General features: G+C 48.8%; 7 protein-coding genes across 7 annotated transcripts; 4 read left to right on the top strand and 3 right to left on the bottom strand.

The window, feature by feature from the left end:
- The first annotated feature begins 211 nt into the window (after nt 1-211).
- Nucleotides 212-1,794, top strand: F4807DRAFT_82262 (putative snare protein). Its single transcript, XM_048003530.1, has 5 exons — nt 212-349; nt 481-563; nt 640-722; nt 847-1,209; nt 1,301-1,794. The coding sequence occupies exons 1-5, from the start codon at nt 329-331 to the stop codon at nt 1,339-1,341; spliced, it is 591 nt and encodes a 196-aa protein (XP_047854545.1). The 5' UTR covers nt 212-328; the 3' UTR covers nt 1,342-1,794.
- Nucleotides 1,793-4,307, bottom strand: F4807DRAFT_82296 (uncharacterized protein). Its single transcript, XM_048003531.1, has 2 exons — nt 3,235-4,307; nt 1,793-3,183 (listed from the first exon to the last, which is right to left on the bottom strand). The coding sequence occupies exons 1-2, from the start codon at nt 4,153-4,155 to the stop codon at nt 2,248-2,250; spliced, it is 1,857 nt and encodes a 618-aa protein (XP_047854544.1). The 5' UTR covers nt 4,156-4,307; the 3' UTR covers nt 1,793-2,247.
- Nucleotides 4,308-8,303: 3,996 nt separating this feature from the next.
- On the top strand, nt 8,304-9,352 carry F4807DRAFT_82046 (Profilin/allergen). Its single transcript, XM_048003527.1, has 5 exons — nt 8,304-8,466; nt 8,542-8,557; nt 8,641-8,725; nt 8,865-9,011; nt 9,082-9,352. The coding sequence occupies exons 1-5, from the start codon at nt 8,454-8,456 to the stop codon at nt 9,214-9,216; spliced, it is 396 nt and encodes a 131-aa protein (XP_047854543.1). The 5' UTR covers nt 8,304-8,453; the 3' UTR covers nt 9,217-9,352.
- A 321-nt stretch (nt 9,353-9,673) lies between these two features.
- On the bottom strand, nt 9,674-10,774 carry F4807DRAFT_82066 (Got1-like family protein). The gene is made up of 5 exons (XM_048003529.1): nt 10,650-10,774; nt 10,543-10,569; nt 10,374-10,422; nt 10,265-10,280; nt 9,674-10,168 (listed from the first exon to the last, which is right to left on the bottom strand). Exons 1-5 carry the CDS (start codon nt 10,678-10,680, stop codon nt 9,866-9,868), a joined length of 426 nt encoding a protein of 141 aa, XP_047854542.1. The 5' UTR covers nt 10,681-10,774; the 3' UTR covers nt 9,674-9,865.
- Nucleotides 10,775-11,631: 857 nt separating this feature from the next.
- Nucleotides 11,632-12,546, bottom strand: F4807DRAFT_82052 (uncharacterized protein). The gene has a single exon (XM_048003528.1). It carries the CDS (start codon nt 12,388-12,390, stop codon nt 11,776-11,778), a length of 615 nt encoding a protein of 204 aa, XP_047854541.1. The 5' UTR covers nt 12,391-12,546; the 3' UTR covers nt 11,632-11,775.
- A 47-nt stretch (nt 12,547-12,593) lies between these two features.
- F4807DRAFT_425395 (DASH complex subunit Dad4) lies at nt 12,594-13,350 on the top strand. Its single transcript, XM_047997962.1, has 4 exons — nt 12,594-12,719; nt 12,776-12,832; nt 12,901-13,030; nt 13,095-13,350. The coding sequence occupies exons 1-4, from the start codon at nt 12,717-12,719 to the stop codon at nt 13,121-13,123; spliced, it is 219 nt and encodes a 72-aa protein (XP_047854540.1). The 5' UTR covers nt 12,594-12,716; the 3' UTR covers nt 13,124-13,350.
- Nucleotides 13,351-13,663: 313 nt separating this feature from the next.
- On the top strand, nt 13,664-16,088 carry F4807DRAFT_81936 (actin-related protein, ARP5 class). The gene is made up of 2 exons (XM_048003526.1): nt 13,664-14,258; nt 14,309-16,088. Exons 1-2 carry the CDS (start codon nt 13,757-13,759, stop codon nt 16,048-16,050), a joined length of 2,244 nt encoding a protein of 747 aa, XP_047854539.1. The 5' UTR covers nt 13,664-13,756; the 3' UTR covers nt 16,051-16,088.
- The last annotated feature ends 131 nt before the right edge of the window (nt 16,089-16,219 follow it).

Genomic DNA, 16,219 nt, shown 5'->3' with positions numbered 1-16,219 from the left:
TCCCCAGAATTTAAAGTCCCGCCATTGGGAGGTACGACTTCGAACGGCCACTACGGCCCCTACGGCCCCACTAAGCTATGTACCTACGCCTAAAAAGGAACCTAGAGTACATGTGACAAAGGCTGTGACCGCTGACCTCACCTCCTGCTTGTTATCGAAGTACCCTTGGATCCCTAACTTTCTTGGTTTCGAGGTTATTCTACCTGTCTCCTGAAATTTATGCCCTTTCCCAACATTGAATAAACATCAACATAATCAGAATTGACCATTTCCCTCCTATCCATCCCTTCCATTTGCTGTCTCCCTATCTATCTAGCTACCTGTCAACATGAAGCTGCATTACATTGGAGTACGTATATTTACACCCTAGTCGTCAATCTCGAGCCTCGACGGTGGGAGTGCCTAGCAGATATACACTTAAACCCATAATTGGCCGTACCTACAGAACAATTAGCTAACGGGGCATTTTCGTATGACTAGATCATCAAGAACGACTGCAAGCCGGGCATCGAGATATGCGCTGAGAAGGAGCTAAGCGCCTACTCGCGCTTCACCCGTGCAAAGTACGAGCCCGATCCGCCCGCCCCCTCGAATATGGTGTGAAGAACAAGGATAGGGCTAACCCGAATGTGAACGTAGCTATGGCGAATTTATGACCATGTTCGCGAAGACGGTAGCGGAGCGGACGAGACCGGGACAGAGACAGGATGTCGAGGAGCAAGGTGCGACCACCAACCCGAAACCATTCCAGACAAGACAATAAAGACGAAAAGAATGAGAAAAAGAGAGAAGAAAATATAAAACAAGAAAAAAAACTGATTGGCAAATCTCGTCCCGAGTAAACAGACTACACATTCCACGCGTACGGGCGCACAGAAGGCGTCTGCGGCATCATGATCTCCGACCACCAGTACCCGGCGCTGGTAGCGCACCAGCTGCTCTCCAAGGTGATGGACGAGTTCCTGGCGGCGCACCCCAAGTCGTCGTGGGCCCAGGGCCAGACCGTGACCATGCCCGAGCTGCAGGGCTACCTGGCCAAGTACCAGGACCCGCACCAGGCCGACAGCATCCTCAAGATCCAGCGCGAGCTCGACGAGACCAAGATCACCCTGCACAAGACCATCGAGAGCGTCCTCCAGCGCGGCGAGAAGATCGACGACCTCGTCGCCAAGAGCGACGGCCTGAGCAACCAGAGCAAGATGTTCTATCGTGCGTTGCTTTTTTTTTTTACCTCTTTTTTTCCTTCTCTCTACTCTTTCCCCCCTTTTCGAGGGTGACATGCTGACTTCCCCCGTCACAGAACAAGCGAAAAAGCAGAACACATGCTGTGTTCTCATGTAAACGTAGCGCTGTTTACTTACTGCAACTGGACACTCCGGTTAAACGAACGGATAATATTTCTGTCTCGTATTTCAGCATAGCAATGAGACGCGCAGTTTGGTGAAAGGCAAGGCAAGGCAAGACCATGTGCATGGCCATTTTATTTTCGTCTATCTATATCCGCGGGCGCTATTCCGCCCGAGCACTTATAGGGGGTGGGCAGAGTCATTCGTTGGCAAATCAAGGAAGAGGCAGAGAAGAGGCATTACCGCCGAGGTAGAGAGAATGGATGAGTTAAAGATTACGCAGACATGGCTACATAGACAGCATCCCGACAGTTCAAGCGGGCAGGCATAATATGAATGGTCACATGATTACGTCGGTACGGAACTTATATAGGGGTATGAAGGTGGTTGTTATTCAGCCACCTTGGACCGGATTAAATTTGACTATCGCGAACCCGATCTCGTCCTAATTACTCTTATCCTATCTACCCTGGGACAGTCGGTTTAGCCAGTCTCCTCCGTTTCCATCTCCATCTCTCCGCTTGACCTCAGATTAGGGTATCAAACGATTACCATCAAGGCACATCGTGCGTTGCTCTCATCCCCACCCCCCTTCCTATTGACAAAGTAAAAACGTATGGCATGAATGATGCGAGTCGCAGACCCTTTCCTAGATTCTATTACTCCTCCGAAGGGTATAATTTCCCAGACAAAGTAAAACAAGAGCCACCCTCCCCTTTCCAGGAATAAAGACAAATCGAATAAACCTCCGGACCATTTTCTATAAATGCAAATTCCCAGTGGGAGGCGTTACCAACGCCCAGAAGTCAAGTGTGAACCGCGACCAGACATGCAATGAAAAAAATAAAATAAAACACGAGTAGATGTGAAGACGCGTAAATTAGAAATGAGCCGCGCTATCTCATGCTCGCTCCAGCACGACACGCTCGCTCTTTCGGTGTGCCGCTAAGTTAGCGATGGGTGACTCTTCAGGCGTAATTAGAATAGGGGTCTTGGTGTTCGTTTCGGCGAGCCTCTCATTCTCGCCTATGGCTATCTTCGGTACTGGAATTGGTCTCGAAAGGCTTCTCTGCGGCCTCGTAACGGTCTGCAAGGGCTTCAACATTTTCCGCTGCTGCCGAGATATCGAGATCTGCCTAGCGATCGATAGCTCCACGGGGTTCATGTTAGAGCTGTTCTCTAGCAGGTCGTCTTCGTCGTCCTTCGAGTCCTGGCTTAGCTTCGAGGTAGCGGATGTCGCCGGCGAAGAAGGCGGGGGCTTCCTCTCACTTGAAAGAGACGAGGTTGCGGTAGAGGGCGTCTGTTGTTGCGGTGTTATCATCTGCCACTTGGGCTCCTGCATGTATGAAGCTCTCGGTCGTATAGACTCTGACTTGACCACGTCGAATTCAGGAGATGACATCTCCGTCGGAGATTCTAGTACTAAATTCGATGAGTCGGGGCTGAACTGGTATTCTCTAGGAGCAGCATTTTGCTCCCTTGCTCTAGCTAGAGTTGCAATAGTAAGTTTGCCCTTTGGATAAGGCCTGCCGGGAGAATCCCTAAGATGGTTGTGTCTAGGTACGTCATGAGATTGTGTGTGGTGATTAGGCGCGGTATGATCGAAGGTCGCCTTTAGAGGCGACTGGAGTAGTGCAGGAGAAGTATTAGATCTTGAAAGTGGTGATGGATTGGATGGCGGAGCGTGTGCTGGTCTCTGAGGAGGAAACAAAGCAAATGAAGGCGATCCTGTCGCAGGTGATGTTACTCTCCTCGGGCTCTTTAAGACTTTGTGGTGATCTTCGTGATGCATTTCATGATGCAGTCCGTGAAGCTTTTCTCGATGCTTTCCGTTCTCCTAGGCGACGAATTAATACTTCAAATTAAGCAAAACCTTGTATTTTCTTACCTCTTCCCTCTCTACCGCATCATCGATGCTCTTTAGCTTCTGAACCGTGGCTTGCCGTCTAGCTAGTAGCGAAGGTTGTGATTGCAAGACGCTCCCAAACATCACACTATACCTTTCCATAGTAATATTCGGAATCTCAACATCCAACAAGGGGCCCGACGAATTCTGGTTAGTGTCTAGCGCTATCGGGATTCTCCCAAACGTCTCTTCGGTCTTCTTTTCACTTGGCCTTGATGTTGACCTCGGTACTTGCGGCGGACTGTCTGCTTCATAAGGCATTGTTTGAGACCTAATTACAATCGGCTTGTGTTTCGGTGGTTTCCGTGTACCGAGCGTATTGCTCCTCTGCATGTTTTGGTCGTACCAAGGCTGAGATGACATATCTTGAGTCTGCTCTGGCTTGGGCAGAACTCTCGGCTCGTTCGGCATCGGTCCTGGAAGAGACTGATCTGATGGTTTCCTTCCGAATCTGCCAAATAACTTCCACTTCGTCGACTGTTTCCGAGGCAAGGAGCCGGTAGAACTAATCCCGGACGCAGCGGGCGAAACCAAAGATGATTTTGGGGCTGGCGGAGCCCGGAGAGTTGTTTGCGGTGTCCGCGAGCCACCGCTCACCGGGATGCTCGTGGGACTTCCAAGTGCCATACCTATCTCCGAAGAACCAGTATCGTTAAGAGACTCAGGGGTAGGCATCCTAACAGTTGGGACAGATATTTTTCGTGGAGGTGAAGTCCGCGGGCTTATTTCTGGCGTAGGTGGTTGTCCTCGTGCAAAGCTGTTGTATGATTTAAAGCCAGCCCCGACCGCTGTTCGAGAGTTGATGAAAGAGTCGTCCCTAGATATCCTCTTGTCATACTTAAAACTGTTGCTGGCTGAATTCTTGGAACCTAGGCCCCTCGATGAACTCGGTCTCACTGACATACTGACTCCGGACAGCGGCGAAGGAGACTGGGAACGTGGGCAACATAGATTTGCACTCGCAGGAACGCCCGGGTAAGGCGCACCACAATGATTATAAAACGGCTGTGGTAGGGCGGGATCTGATACACGACCCAGTCCCCAACCTGGTCCTCTAGGACGGGGTAGTCGGGGACGTGCGTCACGAACGCATCCGGACCTGCATAACCCTCCATCGGGCTGTCTGGCAACGGCACTAGTTGGGTACGTACATATTCGGCTCGAATTGCAACCCCTACTTTGTACTACGTGTATAGTAAGTAGAGGAGTCAAAATATGGTCCTTGATAAATAGACTATTTGAGTTGTGGGTGCTAAGAGGTTAAACACGAACTGATTCGCTATCTTTACATGTGAGGTAATTTCTATGATCATGCTCAATAAATTGGCCGTTCGCTGTTCGAGCCAGGGATGAAGGAAAGGCAGACTCAAGTTCACTAAGTGAGCCATCGACGATTGGGTTTAGCCCCGAGGATTGTCAACGTATTCTTACCTGGCGTCTGTTCGGATCATCGATTGCTTACCACACACCATGGACCATTGGTCACGATTGTTATGGCTGCTTGGGGGATTCCATCTCACTAAGGTTTGCAAGGTCTGAAAGGTGACAACGCTGAAGATTGTTTGAGGTTGATGGATCATGGGATGGTTATTTTGGAGGGGGGAAGATCAACATGTAGGGTTCAGCTCCAGAACGCATTGTAGAAGGCGTCAAGGGTTACCCTTGCCTGCGTGGATCTTTTACTCTGGCCCCGGGATGTTTTTGGAATGATGTGAAGGGAACCCCAGGGGTGATCGCGGGATTAGTGGTGGTGTCGTGTATCAAGGCTAACTGCGAGCATTGATGGGGATCCCCAGCTTGGTAGTTCGTTTGTATCCGGCCAACTTGGCTTGGAAAGCTGATACAATACCTAGGTACCTACCTACACCCCCAAGAAAACAATTGCGCGCGAACAGACAGTGAAAAGTTTCGAGAAGCTTTTCAATACGGGGTTGCATTGCTCGCTGTACTAGGTACTACCAAGGGATGCCCTGAAGCAATGGTTGCTTGGCAGTTCGCCCCTGTGTTTTTCTAATGGCCCGATGACCAAGGAAAGTCGACAGAGCCTCGGACGAGTCAGAAGCTCGGAGCTCTAACGTCGTTCATTAATGGCTGAGGTATGCGCTGTAATCTTGAAAACAAGAACAAGGCTAGGAAATGAGAGGGGAGCCTCCTTTCATCTAGCTTGCAGCAGCGGTGTATAGAACTCGCATGGCATACCTACTTCATATTAATCTGTCAGATTCTCCCATCTGATAGGATGGGAAACATGTTTGGCCAATGACAAATCTTGGTAGAACTTTCAAGTTCAAAGATCCCTTGCAGTGGCTTCTTCCAATGAGATTGTTCGTATGAGGGAACGGTCTCCAAAATTTTGAACTCATTTCAAGAGATGTTCCAATCAAATAGGGTCTTGCAATGTCGTTGACAAGTTGCTGAGTCGTTTCTAAACGGCTCTCATGTTTCTTGGGCCGTCTCGCACGTGTCTAGGCACCACGAAGCTCTCGTGAAGAAGCCACTACCGAACATTTCGTTAGGTCACGTAGCATTCTACTATGTTAGTAACTTGTATGAATTATTATCCGCGTTTAACTTCATCACTCGGTCCGGTTGAGATGACTTGGCCGCTAAATATCGTTAGGGCCGGAGAAGAACAGAGGGGTTTAAGATCCCTGCTGGTGGTTTCAAAGACCGAGCTATGCCCCTTTAGACGCCGTGAAACATGAAAGATTGCGAAATATGTACGTATCCTAGACTCCGAGAATGGTCTGTGCTCGGAGCTAATCGAACTCTTCATGAACAATTGTACGCTAGGAAATATATTCCGACGAACATATAGGTAATACGGCAACTCGGGCGGTTCTCATCAACTTCGACGCGCGGCATCATAAAATTCAGTTATTAGATTGGACTTACCAAGGCTATCTCAAACACGATGATATCTACCTGTCAAAGATAGAATTTGTCTAGCATCTGGGCCTGGTTCACATCAAACAACTCTCATCTGCAACTCCTTGTGATTAGTCCCGCCATTATGGAATGAAAATAGCACCAGGCGATCTAGCTTAGATCGCTAGCGATTGACATACTAGCGATCGACATACCAGATCGCCCAAGACGATCTAACTTACATCGTCGCCCATTCGAACCTTTAAATGGTTGAGGCGGCTACGCAAGGTTGTGCTTAACGTCAATCCTCGTGGACAGAGCGTAAGCTATAATCCCCATCATCTACCATCGTCTCATGACAGCGAAGTTGTGCGATGTATGGATGGCTTGGCTTGAGTGGTAGAAACCCCAAATCTTTATATTTATATTTCTGAATGAGACTACGAAAGCTATCTAGTAGGTTTAAGCTGGCGAAATGAGATCCACCTAGGTACGCACGTGTGAAGTTATCTTGTTGGAACTTGGATATATCACATTTAGCAGGGGCATACTATTAACACAAACACCTTCAAGGCTATTAACTCATGCCTTAACGTGTTGGAAGAATTCAAGCTTGTTATGTCGATCTTACTGTTGGTATACGTTTTATCCACATTTAAGTTAATCATTTCCTAGCTACCAATGGGGTATAACTTGCGAAGTCTGCGAGGTTAAACCCTCCTTTCTGCTCCAAAGACTAACTATATTTATTAACATGATACAATCCTTTATATCCATCATAAGATAACTGGGTAAATATTGTTAGAACTCGTGACCTGGTACCCCATGCTCTATCCCGTGCCGTCGGATTATCCTATAGGTGATGTTTGTTACCAATAATGGGTAGGTCTAATATTATTCAACGATGTGTTGACGATTCAATAAGGTACTCCCAAGGACCGCTATTATACACTTGGCAAATCAAACATCAGGGTCTTGAAAAAGAACTTGTCTTACCACAACATACAACGTCGTCAAGGTGTTTGGTCACATTGAGCCGAAGACCTGTGATGACGACATCCAGAAGGCATAATCGCCTTGGGTAATCGGTACGAAGTCCGATACTAAACTTTAGGTTACTACATATATATGGCTTCGGAGCCGTCTTGTGCCTGGCAATCACATCCTATTTAGGTCATTGGACTCGATTTGTCTTATTTAGGTCTTCGTCCCGAGCTTATTTTGACCCGCCGACAACCCGCTGGGGGTATGGGTTCGACGCAAGGGTAAAAAGTTGAGACCGAAGTTTATGCTTATAACCATGGTTCTATTGAAGCCATTCGTGGGGAAGAGTCGTGATTACTAAGGGGCTGCCAATGATGCAATACCAAGTCAGCAACGATGGCGGTGAGTTGGTGGTGGAAGACATATCGTCAAACAGAGGTTGTCGGATCGTCTTCATGCAGAATATTAGTATGGGGGCGTACAACGCGTAGCTGACACTTAGTAAACCACCATCTCGAAATAGGATAAATATGCTTGGTGGAAAAAATCATCAGCCTAGATAGGTGTTTGTGAGTTGTAATGGAGATATGGGTGTTATTGGTATTGTTGATATATGCCTGGCTTGCAATTCAAGATAGGAGCCTCGGGATCCGTGGAAAAGGCTACAGTTGCCAAACTGCCACTGAGACAATAGTTTGTCTCACATAAACAATTCAACAATCTAGAGGTATGAGTAAATTGCATAAATCATGTAATTTCGGGTAGCACAAGATCATGAAAAGCTGTCCTGTTCGTAGAAATGATGGATATCATGGATCCCTAAAGTGACGACTTCGGCCTCTCATTGTTGTCTTTTTTTTGTCTCTCTAACCGGTGTATGTACCTTAGTAACCCGGTAATTGGGACTGACGTATGATGGCGGGGCGATGGTGAGAGGTTGATTTGTTGATTTGTGGCTGATAAATTGTGAGCTGCAAAAGTGTTAGGAAATTGTTAGGACAAATGGACAAATGGACTTTTCCTTGCCCCTGAGAGACGGTAAGCCACATAAAGTCTATTTATAATGCGCCACAAAGTGGGCGGGCGGGCAGCAATCAGCACTAGGTCCTAGTGATCTAAACCCGAAAACAGCCCCTCCTTCAGGTCGTGCCCAGAGTGGTCACATCACCTAATCAGAACCGCGCATCCGTTTTTTTTCTCTCTTTGACATCTGAAGGCTCGTGCCAATTCTTCCCCCTAAACACGCCAACTTCTAGCAGTAAACAACACATCGTTTCTTCCTCCTTCCCTTTTGCTCTCTCGTCAACTCCTCATCTCGAGATATACGCAAACAACCAACTCTAGCAACCATGTCGTGGCAAGGTAAGTAGAACATCCCCCCTTTTGTATCTGATAACCCCACCTTCGTTAGGGTGACAGGGCTGACCATCGTCATAGCCTACGTTGACTCCAGGTAATTATCGTCACCGCGACACGACTGCGTTATATGTCACATATAGCCACGGGACTTCGCTGACGACTACTATGTAATAACAGCCTTGTTAATAGCGGCCATCTTGATAAGGCCGCCATCATCAGCGCTGCCGGTGACAGCGTATGGGCCACCTCCGCTGGGTTTACGGTATTTGATGATCCCTGTTCTTTATCCCTCTCCGCCTCGTCGCCAACTAGATATGACGGAATATCGAACACACAAACACGTGATCTCATGCTGTTAGCACGTGTGGACGTTATAGGGGCTAACCCAGTTGGAATGATAGGTTCAACCCGCCGAGATGAAGAACCTTGCCGAAATCGTATCCGGGTCGAAAGCTGCCGTTGATAAGGCCTACGCGGACGGCCTCCACGTCGGAGGTGAGCGATACGTTGCCACCAAAATTGAGGATCGAAGTGTCTATGCACGACAGGTGGGTTCACATATACATCTCCCAGTCGGTTTCATGATGGAATAGTTGACCAGGAGGCGCAATACTATAGGGTCGAACGGGTGTTGTAGTCGTCAAAACGAAGCAAGCGATCCTAATCGGCCACTACGGCGAGACGCACATTGCCGGAAACGCGGCCCAGACCACCGAAGCGCTCGCGGACTACCTTATCAAGGTCGGATACTAGACGCGGTATTTATTGAGGATAGCGGATGCCGCGTTGAGGGGTTGTAGACGGGCGTGGCGTGTGGATAACGCCAGACTGGACTAGGAGCGATGCCTGCTGTTCTGGGACTGCAGAGCAAAGGGGGGGAGAGTATAGCAAGAGATTTTCTGTTGTTGATGTCATAAAACGCCAAACGGCGGCGGCGAAGGCGGCTCAAACTGTTTCGTCGTCCCTTTTCCTTCGAGATCATCATCACATCATCTGCCGGTTCCCCTAGATTCTGCATAGGCAAATGACAAATAGCCTTCTTTCTTCTCGCACCGTTTTTTTCTTTTCACATGTAAAAAGTTACACAGGCGCCTTCTCAGCTCATGGCGAAAACAATGATCTTCACAGGCCTTGCGGGCTCAAATGTTCTAGTTGCTTCTGGGTATCCCCGAACCTAGTTTGGCACTCCCGAGAAAAACAAATCCTCTATACCGTCATATACAATATTATACAGACCTATCCTACTTCCTCATTAGCGTCTCCGCGTCCAAACTCTGTGACATGATAACATCGCGGCTCGGTCTCGTTATTAACCACCCCAGGTAGCGTAAAAGGGGTAGGCGAACGAGTTATGTAGCTCTATCCACAGGCGCGGGACAGTAAATAATTGTGCCCGTCTAGTTCAGACAGGCAGCTCGGCATTTCGCCGCGCGCTGAAGCCGGGTATACGGTCGATCAACATGCCGATGTAGGGTCCGACGACGGGTGCGTTGCGGGCGAAGCTGGCTATCGTGCCGAGGAAGTCGCCGAACAGGACCATGATACCGTACAACTCGACGCAGAAGCCGATCAGAGGCCACCGCATCAAGATCAGCAGGAGTCCAAGGAAGAAAGCAGCAGTGCCCTTAGCCTTCTGCTTCCGCGCGAAGAAGAGCAGCGTCTTTTGCGGGCCGATGATTATCGTGAGTCCGATTAGGAAGAGGATCTGGGATCGAGAGTTAGGAAGGACGGTTCGTGTTGGCTTGTTTTTGTTTTTTGAATTCTAGGAACGGATAGTAATCGAGGGGAGGGGGTGGCATACGTTGCCCATCGCGAGCCTGTGTGCGCGTAAAGAGATGCTGTTAGAATGCCGGACGAAAAAGCGTGCGAATTCGGGGGGTGTAGGGAGATGCGCGCGGATAGGCACCTACATAGCTCGATCAAAGAATAGCATGACACCTCCAATCAGGAAGAAGCCTCCTATAAGGACGGGTAACGCATCGCATCAGCGCCGCTGTAGAAAGTGTATATGCCATGCGCCTGCGAGCTACCTCAAAGAGGTGGGCACGCGAGCATGACAACATCTCAGATATCACGTACCGCCAGAGCAGAAAGCGACCCCGATTTCTGTACGCGGTGTTAACACTCATTCGTAGTCAATCCTAGCCTCTCAACCCTCGAGGCTTTCTTATTCTGGTCTTTCTTACTCTGGGTATCTGATAACCACATGGTAGGCATTTTGAAATCGTCGGGTCTAGGAAGAGAATAGAGATAGGTGGAGAGGACGAGGACGAGGACGAGGACGGCGGTCCTGCTACATTAAAGGTCGTCGCAGCAGGCGTACACGAAGTAAGGGGTTTGCCGGCGAAGAGGTGGGCGCAATTGGTCGGTCTATCGAAGCTTTGGGATTCGGTAATGTTTAATTTTCTAAATATTCGTGAAGTTTGCGTCAGGGAACAATAGAACACGAATCGCGGAACGAAACTTGACCCTTAAACGCGGCAGCCGTGAATTATGGTGGACGGCTGGTGGCAGCTGCCCGTTATTTAGCGTATTTAAACCTGGTAACAGAATTTTAGTTTCCATTGTCTTTACTTCGCACATCGTCTTTTACACAAGATTCCAATTGTTAGACAATGTACACCTATGTCAATTGCTATTCTCCAAGCCTCTCACGAAAATCTCTTACAAGTAACAATTATGAAGCGTTTTCCTCTTTTTTTCCCCCAAAGGCTCTCGTCCATGCACGTAAATTTCAATAATTTGTTTTAGAGGACAGGAGCTTGGGTATTGAGCTATGAAAGGCAGTAATTCTAAGCTTTCATGTCACTAATAATCGTAAAAGATGGTAAGGACGCTTTAATTAACTGAATGTTGTCGAATCGGTCTCTCTTCAGAGGGCCAGTTGACAATTATTATGATATCTTGAATAAGATATCCTGCCGCGACGTCCTTAGCTCTCGAGCTATGGTCACTGAGATTGATCCTCCCCATTCATTCTCGGTACCCGTCAGTTACAGGCGGAGAACAAACCTATTTTCCTGATCACGATTAAGCCGGAGCGTAACCTTACATCGATTGCCGAGAGGTGACCGATGCGTAGGATAGGCTTGACTTTGTTGGTCGAACATATGCGTATGTGTCGTTGTTCCCTTGGCCAAATGTCACTTAGTCTTCCAGGTGCTAGGCGTCTCCCCAAATATTAAAGAGCCTCATACATGGTATTCGTCCTTGTAAGTCCTATGATCGAGGTAGACATGACAGGGCAGAATTGAATAGCATCGTAATGCTTGATAAAACCGCTGGTATAAATCCCGAACCGTCTAATTCCATTCATTTCAAGACCGTGTGTGCACCTCTAGCCTCTAGATATTGCTCGGCCACACCCTGTGGTAGCGTGCGGATGAAGCCAAACACCTCCCTACTATGATATCGTAGCCGACTCTTGGGATCCAAGTATGGGGCAGGGAGACCGGTAACGTCGCAATACCGCTTCGTGTGCGCAAGTGAAGGCGCCGATTCGATGTTCGTGTACGTCGCGCTAGGCGCTGAGACCGTTGCTCCTCCGCTTCCAGCAGTTCCACCCGGTCGCAAGCTCTTCTCCAGCACCAGCTTCGACAAACTACGTGAAGCTTGGGCAAGATTCGGCTGCAAGTTCGAGTTGCTGTTTGCACCACCAGCCGGCTGCTGCGCGGGCGTCGAAGAACCACTAGTCGAGAGCCCGTCGTCAGCAGGTGTGGGGGTAACAGCGCCGCTGTTGTCCTGAGGAGTGGCGACGATGGAAGTGGCCTCTTTGCGAGAGGCGTCGCCGAGGATGGTTTTGATATTCTTGTTGCGTCGCTGGTTGGGACGCCAGTGAGGGTTTCGGAAGCTCTTGTGGATGGAGTGAATGTCGAGCTTGTCTATGAGCTCCTGGTGCGCAATCTGGGCTTCGGTCGGAGCAGCCATTTTGGGCGGTTGAAGGGAAAGGTTGGTTTGTGACGAAGCTTTTTCGCGTTGTAGATCTGTTTGTAAGAGAAATGTGTTCCAAGTTGACGTTGTTGCTATGGGGGTTTTAGATAATCTAATGATCAATGACGCCCTAGCTACATCAAACTACTAACTTAGGTGGGTGCTAAAAAAGAGAGCTTAGAAAGAACTACGTAGATTTAAATGACCCATGCAACCACGCTATTCCAGATTGTTACTTGCACATGTTGTACCTTAAACTCTTCCACATCCCACCAAAGCACAAGTCATCGGTATAATACAAGTCAAAGAGTCAACTTGACAAAATGGTATTCATCTCTCACTTCGATAGCATTACAACAAGAGGAGCTGACTGTATATTCAGGAGAGCCCCCACGAGCACCAGCAGAACCTGCTTCTGTCGCGCATCATCACCAATGTTGTAAGTGACATTCCATGCTTCCACCCCACTACAAGCTCAGATAACTTACAAGTACACAACACTTGAAGGAGAAACTCAACGAAGCAGTCGTCGTTATGAACAAGAGTCTTCAGGAAATCAACATTCAGAACATGAACATCGAACTCGTAGCACAGATGTTCAAGAACTACCAGTCCAACGTGCTCTTCCACTTAGAAGGTGAGTGGCCCTTTACTACCTACATATATTTACCAGCAAACTTGTTTCTAAACTTATCGTATAGCCACCGACAACCTCAAGGAGCCTGTATAAGAGGTAGGCTTTGGAGGAGACTATGTCTTTATACAGGCCACCTATACGCAACTTGGGACATCTATAGATCAGCTTGCTGGCTCTCAACATGAAGCCTATGAGACTTGTGAAATTGAAGAGTTTCTGACCGTAACACTTTTGTAATGGGCCACCCAAAGATACCCGGGCTATATGAATCAGTCAATTGAGTAAAAACAATGAAACAGTGCATCATTGAATCTCCGAATGCTGTGCTCGCTGTTTTTAGTGTGAAAGCGCGACTCCCTCGTGAACGCGGTGCTTATACGTAGGTAAGAAGTACATTGATGTACCCTACAACCTTAGCGGCCTCCACTGAATATAGTGTCCCGACTTCCGATAAAAGCAAGGGCAAGCTGCTTGCCTGTTCATCAGCCTTGCATCGACAAACAGCTTAAACAGTGGAAGGAACTCAAAAAAGTTCACCATTCATGTAACGGGCAAAGATTACGCACATAGATGGCATAATTTACTATCAATCGATAAAGAAACTAATAGCACAATTCTACTTCCACTTCTGATAACACAAACTTGTCATCTACAACACCTCAATAACTCAACCATGCAACAACACTGCCAACTTCCTTAACTACCACGACCGCGTATCCTACTAACATGGCGCCGTCCGCGATCGATATTCCTGCGCTTCCTGTGCGCCAGGAGAAGACCTACCCGCCCGCACGAATTTACAATGTGAAGGAAACCAAGTTCGAGAAGCCCACTCCCGCTCAGCCTGATGGTCGCGAGGAGGCTCTAGCAAAGCCTGCCGGCACCGTCGCCATCGTAATCGACAATGGCTCGTCCGCTGTTAGAGCTGGATGGTCATTCGAGTCGAAGCCACGGTTGAGCATCCCTCCTATTATGGCCAAGTATAGAGACAGAAAACTTGGCAAGACCTATTCCTTCGCAGGCTACGATTGTTACGCCGACACGACTGCTCGCGGACATATTAGAAACGCTTTTGAAGCAGGGACAGGCATCGTTAGCAACTGGGACGTGGAAGAGCATATTCTCGACTGGACGTTTCTGAAATTGGGCATGAACAATGCTGACGGTGCTATCGATCTGCCTATTGTCATGACCGAGGCCGTGGCTAACCTGCCTTATTCACGAAAATGTATGCTTTTCAAAGCTCTCTTGTTTCAATTGAGTTAACGTTTTATACAGCTATGAACGAAATCATCTTCGAATGCTACCAGGCCCCGTCATTTGCCACCGGCATCGATTCTCTCTTCTCCTACCGATATAACAAGGGTTCTACCGGACTAGTGGTCTCTTCCTCATACAGCTCTACCCATGTCATCCCCGTGTTCGATTCGAAGGCTATGCTAGCACAGGCTATCCGACTGAATTGGGGAGGATGGCATGCTGCCGAATACCTCCTAAAGCTCATCCGTCTCAAATACCCGTCATTCCCAGGAAAACTTAACGCTTCGCAGGCTGAGCATATGATCAGAGATCATTGCTATATATCCAAGTCATACGATGACGAGCTACGGTCGTATTTAGACTGGACTGGACTGGAAGATCGCGATGTGGTAATCCAGTATCCGTTTACAGAAGAAGTGATCATCCAAAAGAGCGAGGAAGAACTCGCTAAGATAGCTGAGCGAAAGAAAGAAAGCGGGCGACGATTACAGGAGCAAGCCGCCAAGATGCGCTTAGAAAAACTTATGAGAAAGGAGCAGGAATTGGAGTATTACAAAAAACTACAAGTAAAGATAAACGATGCAAACAAAAAGGACACCAAACGCCTCCTAGACGCGGAAGAGATGAAGGATGAGGCGCATCTTGAGCGTACAATTAAAGAGCTGGACAAATCCATCAAGCGCGCCCGTACGAAGGACGTGGGTGGCGATCCGGAAGAGGAACAGGAAGAACCTGACTTTAGCCTCCTTGAAGTTCCCGATGACCAGTTAGATGAAGCTAGCCTAAAGCAAAAGCGACACCAGCGACTCTTAAAATCAAACCACGAAGCACGAGCACGCGCGAAGGCGGAGAAGGAGGCCGAAAAGGCGCGCGTTGTAGAGGAAGAACGGTTAGACAGAGAGCGGCGTGAGAATGATCTTGAGGGTTGGCTTGAGGAGAAGCGAGTGGCACGTAACCTCACATTGCAGAAAATGAAGGAACGAGATCGTCTTAAGGCAGATCTCGGAAACCGCAAATCTCTAGCTTCGCAAATTCGCATGAAGTCTATCGCAAATCTCGCATCGGATAACCCAAGAGGCAAACGCCGTCGCGGCGGAGACGACGATAACTTCGGCGCCAACGACGACGACTGGGGTGTGTATAGGCAAATTCAGGTGGGCGAGGGCGGTAGTGATGACGAAGAAGGTGAGGAAGATCTTGAGGCAACCCTTAAGACGCTCGAGGAAGACCTACTTCGTTACGATGAGGGATTCACGCACGAGCATACGTGGGAGGCCCAAAATGACTGGAACAAGAGCCTCCTACACGCGTTTCTGCGCGGCCCCCGACCCTTCGACCCGTCCTCCCAGGCGGAGATCCACCAGATCCACCTCAACGTCGAGCGCATACGTGTGCCGGAGGTCCTCTTCCAGCCCTCCATCGCGGGCGTCGACCAGGCCGGACTTGTGGAGATTGCCGGCGACATACTCACCCAGCGGCTCGTAGGCATCCCGGGGCTAAACCGCGACGACTTCTTAAAGGACATCTTCCTAACGGGCGGCAACACACTCTTCAACGATTTCGACACCCGCCTCCGCCAGGGGCTCACGCCGCTACTACCCGTCGATGCGCCGCTTAACATTCGCCGGGCCAGCAACGCGCTATTAGATGCGTGGCGCGGCGCCGCTCAGTGGGTTGGCACGCCGGCCTGGAAGACGGCTACGGTGACCAAGGCGGAGTATCAGGAGAAGGGGCATGATTACTTGAAGGTACGTTCGTAATTTTGATTCTATTATTATCTCTGCATATACAGACCACAGCCGAAGATCTGCGGCAATAGCTGCGGGGAAATAGGTGTTATGTTGAGATATCTTGCGGCTCTTTTGCCTCGACGATACCTAAGTCGAGGAGTTTAATCAGTGCACGATCTATCCACACATCCGCCGTAAA

This window comes from Annulohypoxylon truncatum (genome assembly GCF_022578515.1).
Source record: "Annulohypoxylon truncatum strain CBS 140777 unplaced genomic scaffold F4807scaffold_15, whole genome shotgun sequence".
NCBI lineage: Eukaryota > Fungi > Ascomycota > Sordariomycetes > Xylariales > Hypoxylaceae > Annulohypoxylon > Annulohypoxylon truncatum.
The sequence above is the reverse complement of the archived record's forward strand: the minus strand, read 5'-3'. Positions and strand labels throughout refer to the sequence as shown.

Coding starts and splice junctions, on each gene's coding strand:
- F4807DRAFT_82262 (XM_048003530.1), top strand. CDS start 329: ATGAAGCTGCATTACATTGGA. Junction 350..480: donor TGAAGCTGCATTACATTGGA/GTACGTATATTT, acceptor TCGTATGACTAG/ATCATCAAGAACGACTGCAA. Junction 723..846: donor ACAGGATGTCGAGGAGCAAG/GTGCGACCACCA, acceptor CCGAGTAAACAG/ACTACACATTCCACGCGTAC.
- F4807DRAFT_82296 (XM_048003531.1), bottom strand. CDS start 4,155: ATGTCAGTGAGACCGAGTTCATCGAGGGGCCTAGGTTCCAAGAATTCA. Junction 3,184..3,234: donor ATGCGGTAGAGAGGGAAGAG/GTAAGAAAATAC, acceptor TTCGTCGCCTAG/GAGAACGGAAAGCATCGAGA.
- F4807DRAFT_82046 (XM_048003527.1), top strand. Junction 8,726..8,864: donor CCACCTCCGCTGGGTTTACG/GTATTTGATGAT, acceptor TTGGAATGATAG/GTTCAACCCGCCGAGATGAA. Junction 9,012..9,081: donor GAAGTGTCTATGCACGACAG/GTGGGTTCACAT, acceptor GCAATACTATAG/GGTCGAACGGGTGTTGTAGT.
- F4807DRAFT_82066 (XM_048003529.1), bottom strand. CDS start 10,680: ATGCCTACCATGTGGTTATCAGATACCCAGA. Junction 10,570..10,649: donor GTGGTTATCAGATACCCAGA/GTAAGAAAGACC, acceptor CACCGCGTACAG/AAATCGGGGTCGCTTTCTGC. Junction 10,423..10,542: donor GGTCGCTTTCTGCTCTGGCG/GTACGTGATATC, acceptor CCGTCCTTATAG/GAGGCTTCTTCCTGATTGGA.
- F4807DRAFT_82052 (XM_048003528.1), bottom strand. CDS start 12,390: ATGGCTGCTCCGACCGAAGCCCAGATTGCGCACCAGGAGCTCATAGAC.
- F4807DRAFT_425395 (XM_047997962.1), top strand. Junction 12,833..12,900: donor CGCGCATCATCACCAATGTT/GTAAGTGACATT, acceptor CAACACTTGAAG/GAGAAACTCAACGAAGCAGT. Junction 13,031..13,094: donor CGTGCTCTTCCACTTAGAAG/GTGAGTGGCCCT, acceptor CTTATCGTATAG/CCACCGACAACCTCAAGGAG.
- F4807DRAFT_81936 (XM_048003526.1), top strand. CDS start 13,757: ATGGCGCCGTCCGCGATCGATATTCCTGCGCTTCCTGTGCGCCAGGAG. Junction 14,259..14,308: donor CCTGCCTTATTCACGAAAAT/GTATGCTTTTCA, acceptor CGTTTTATACAG/CTATGAACGAAATCATCTTC.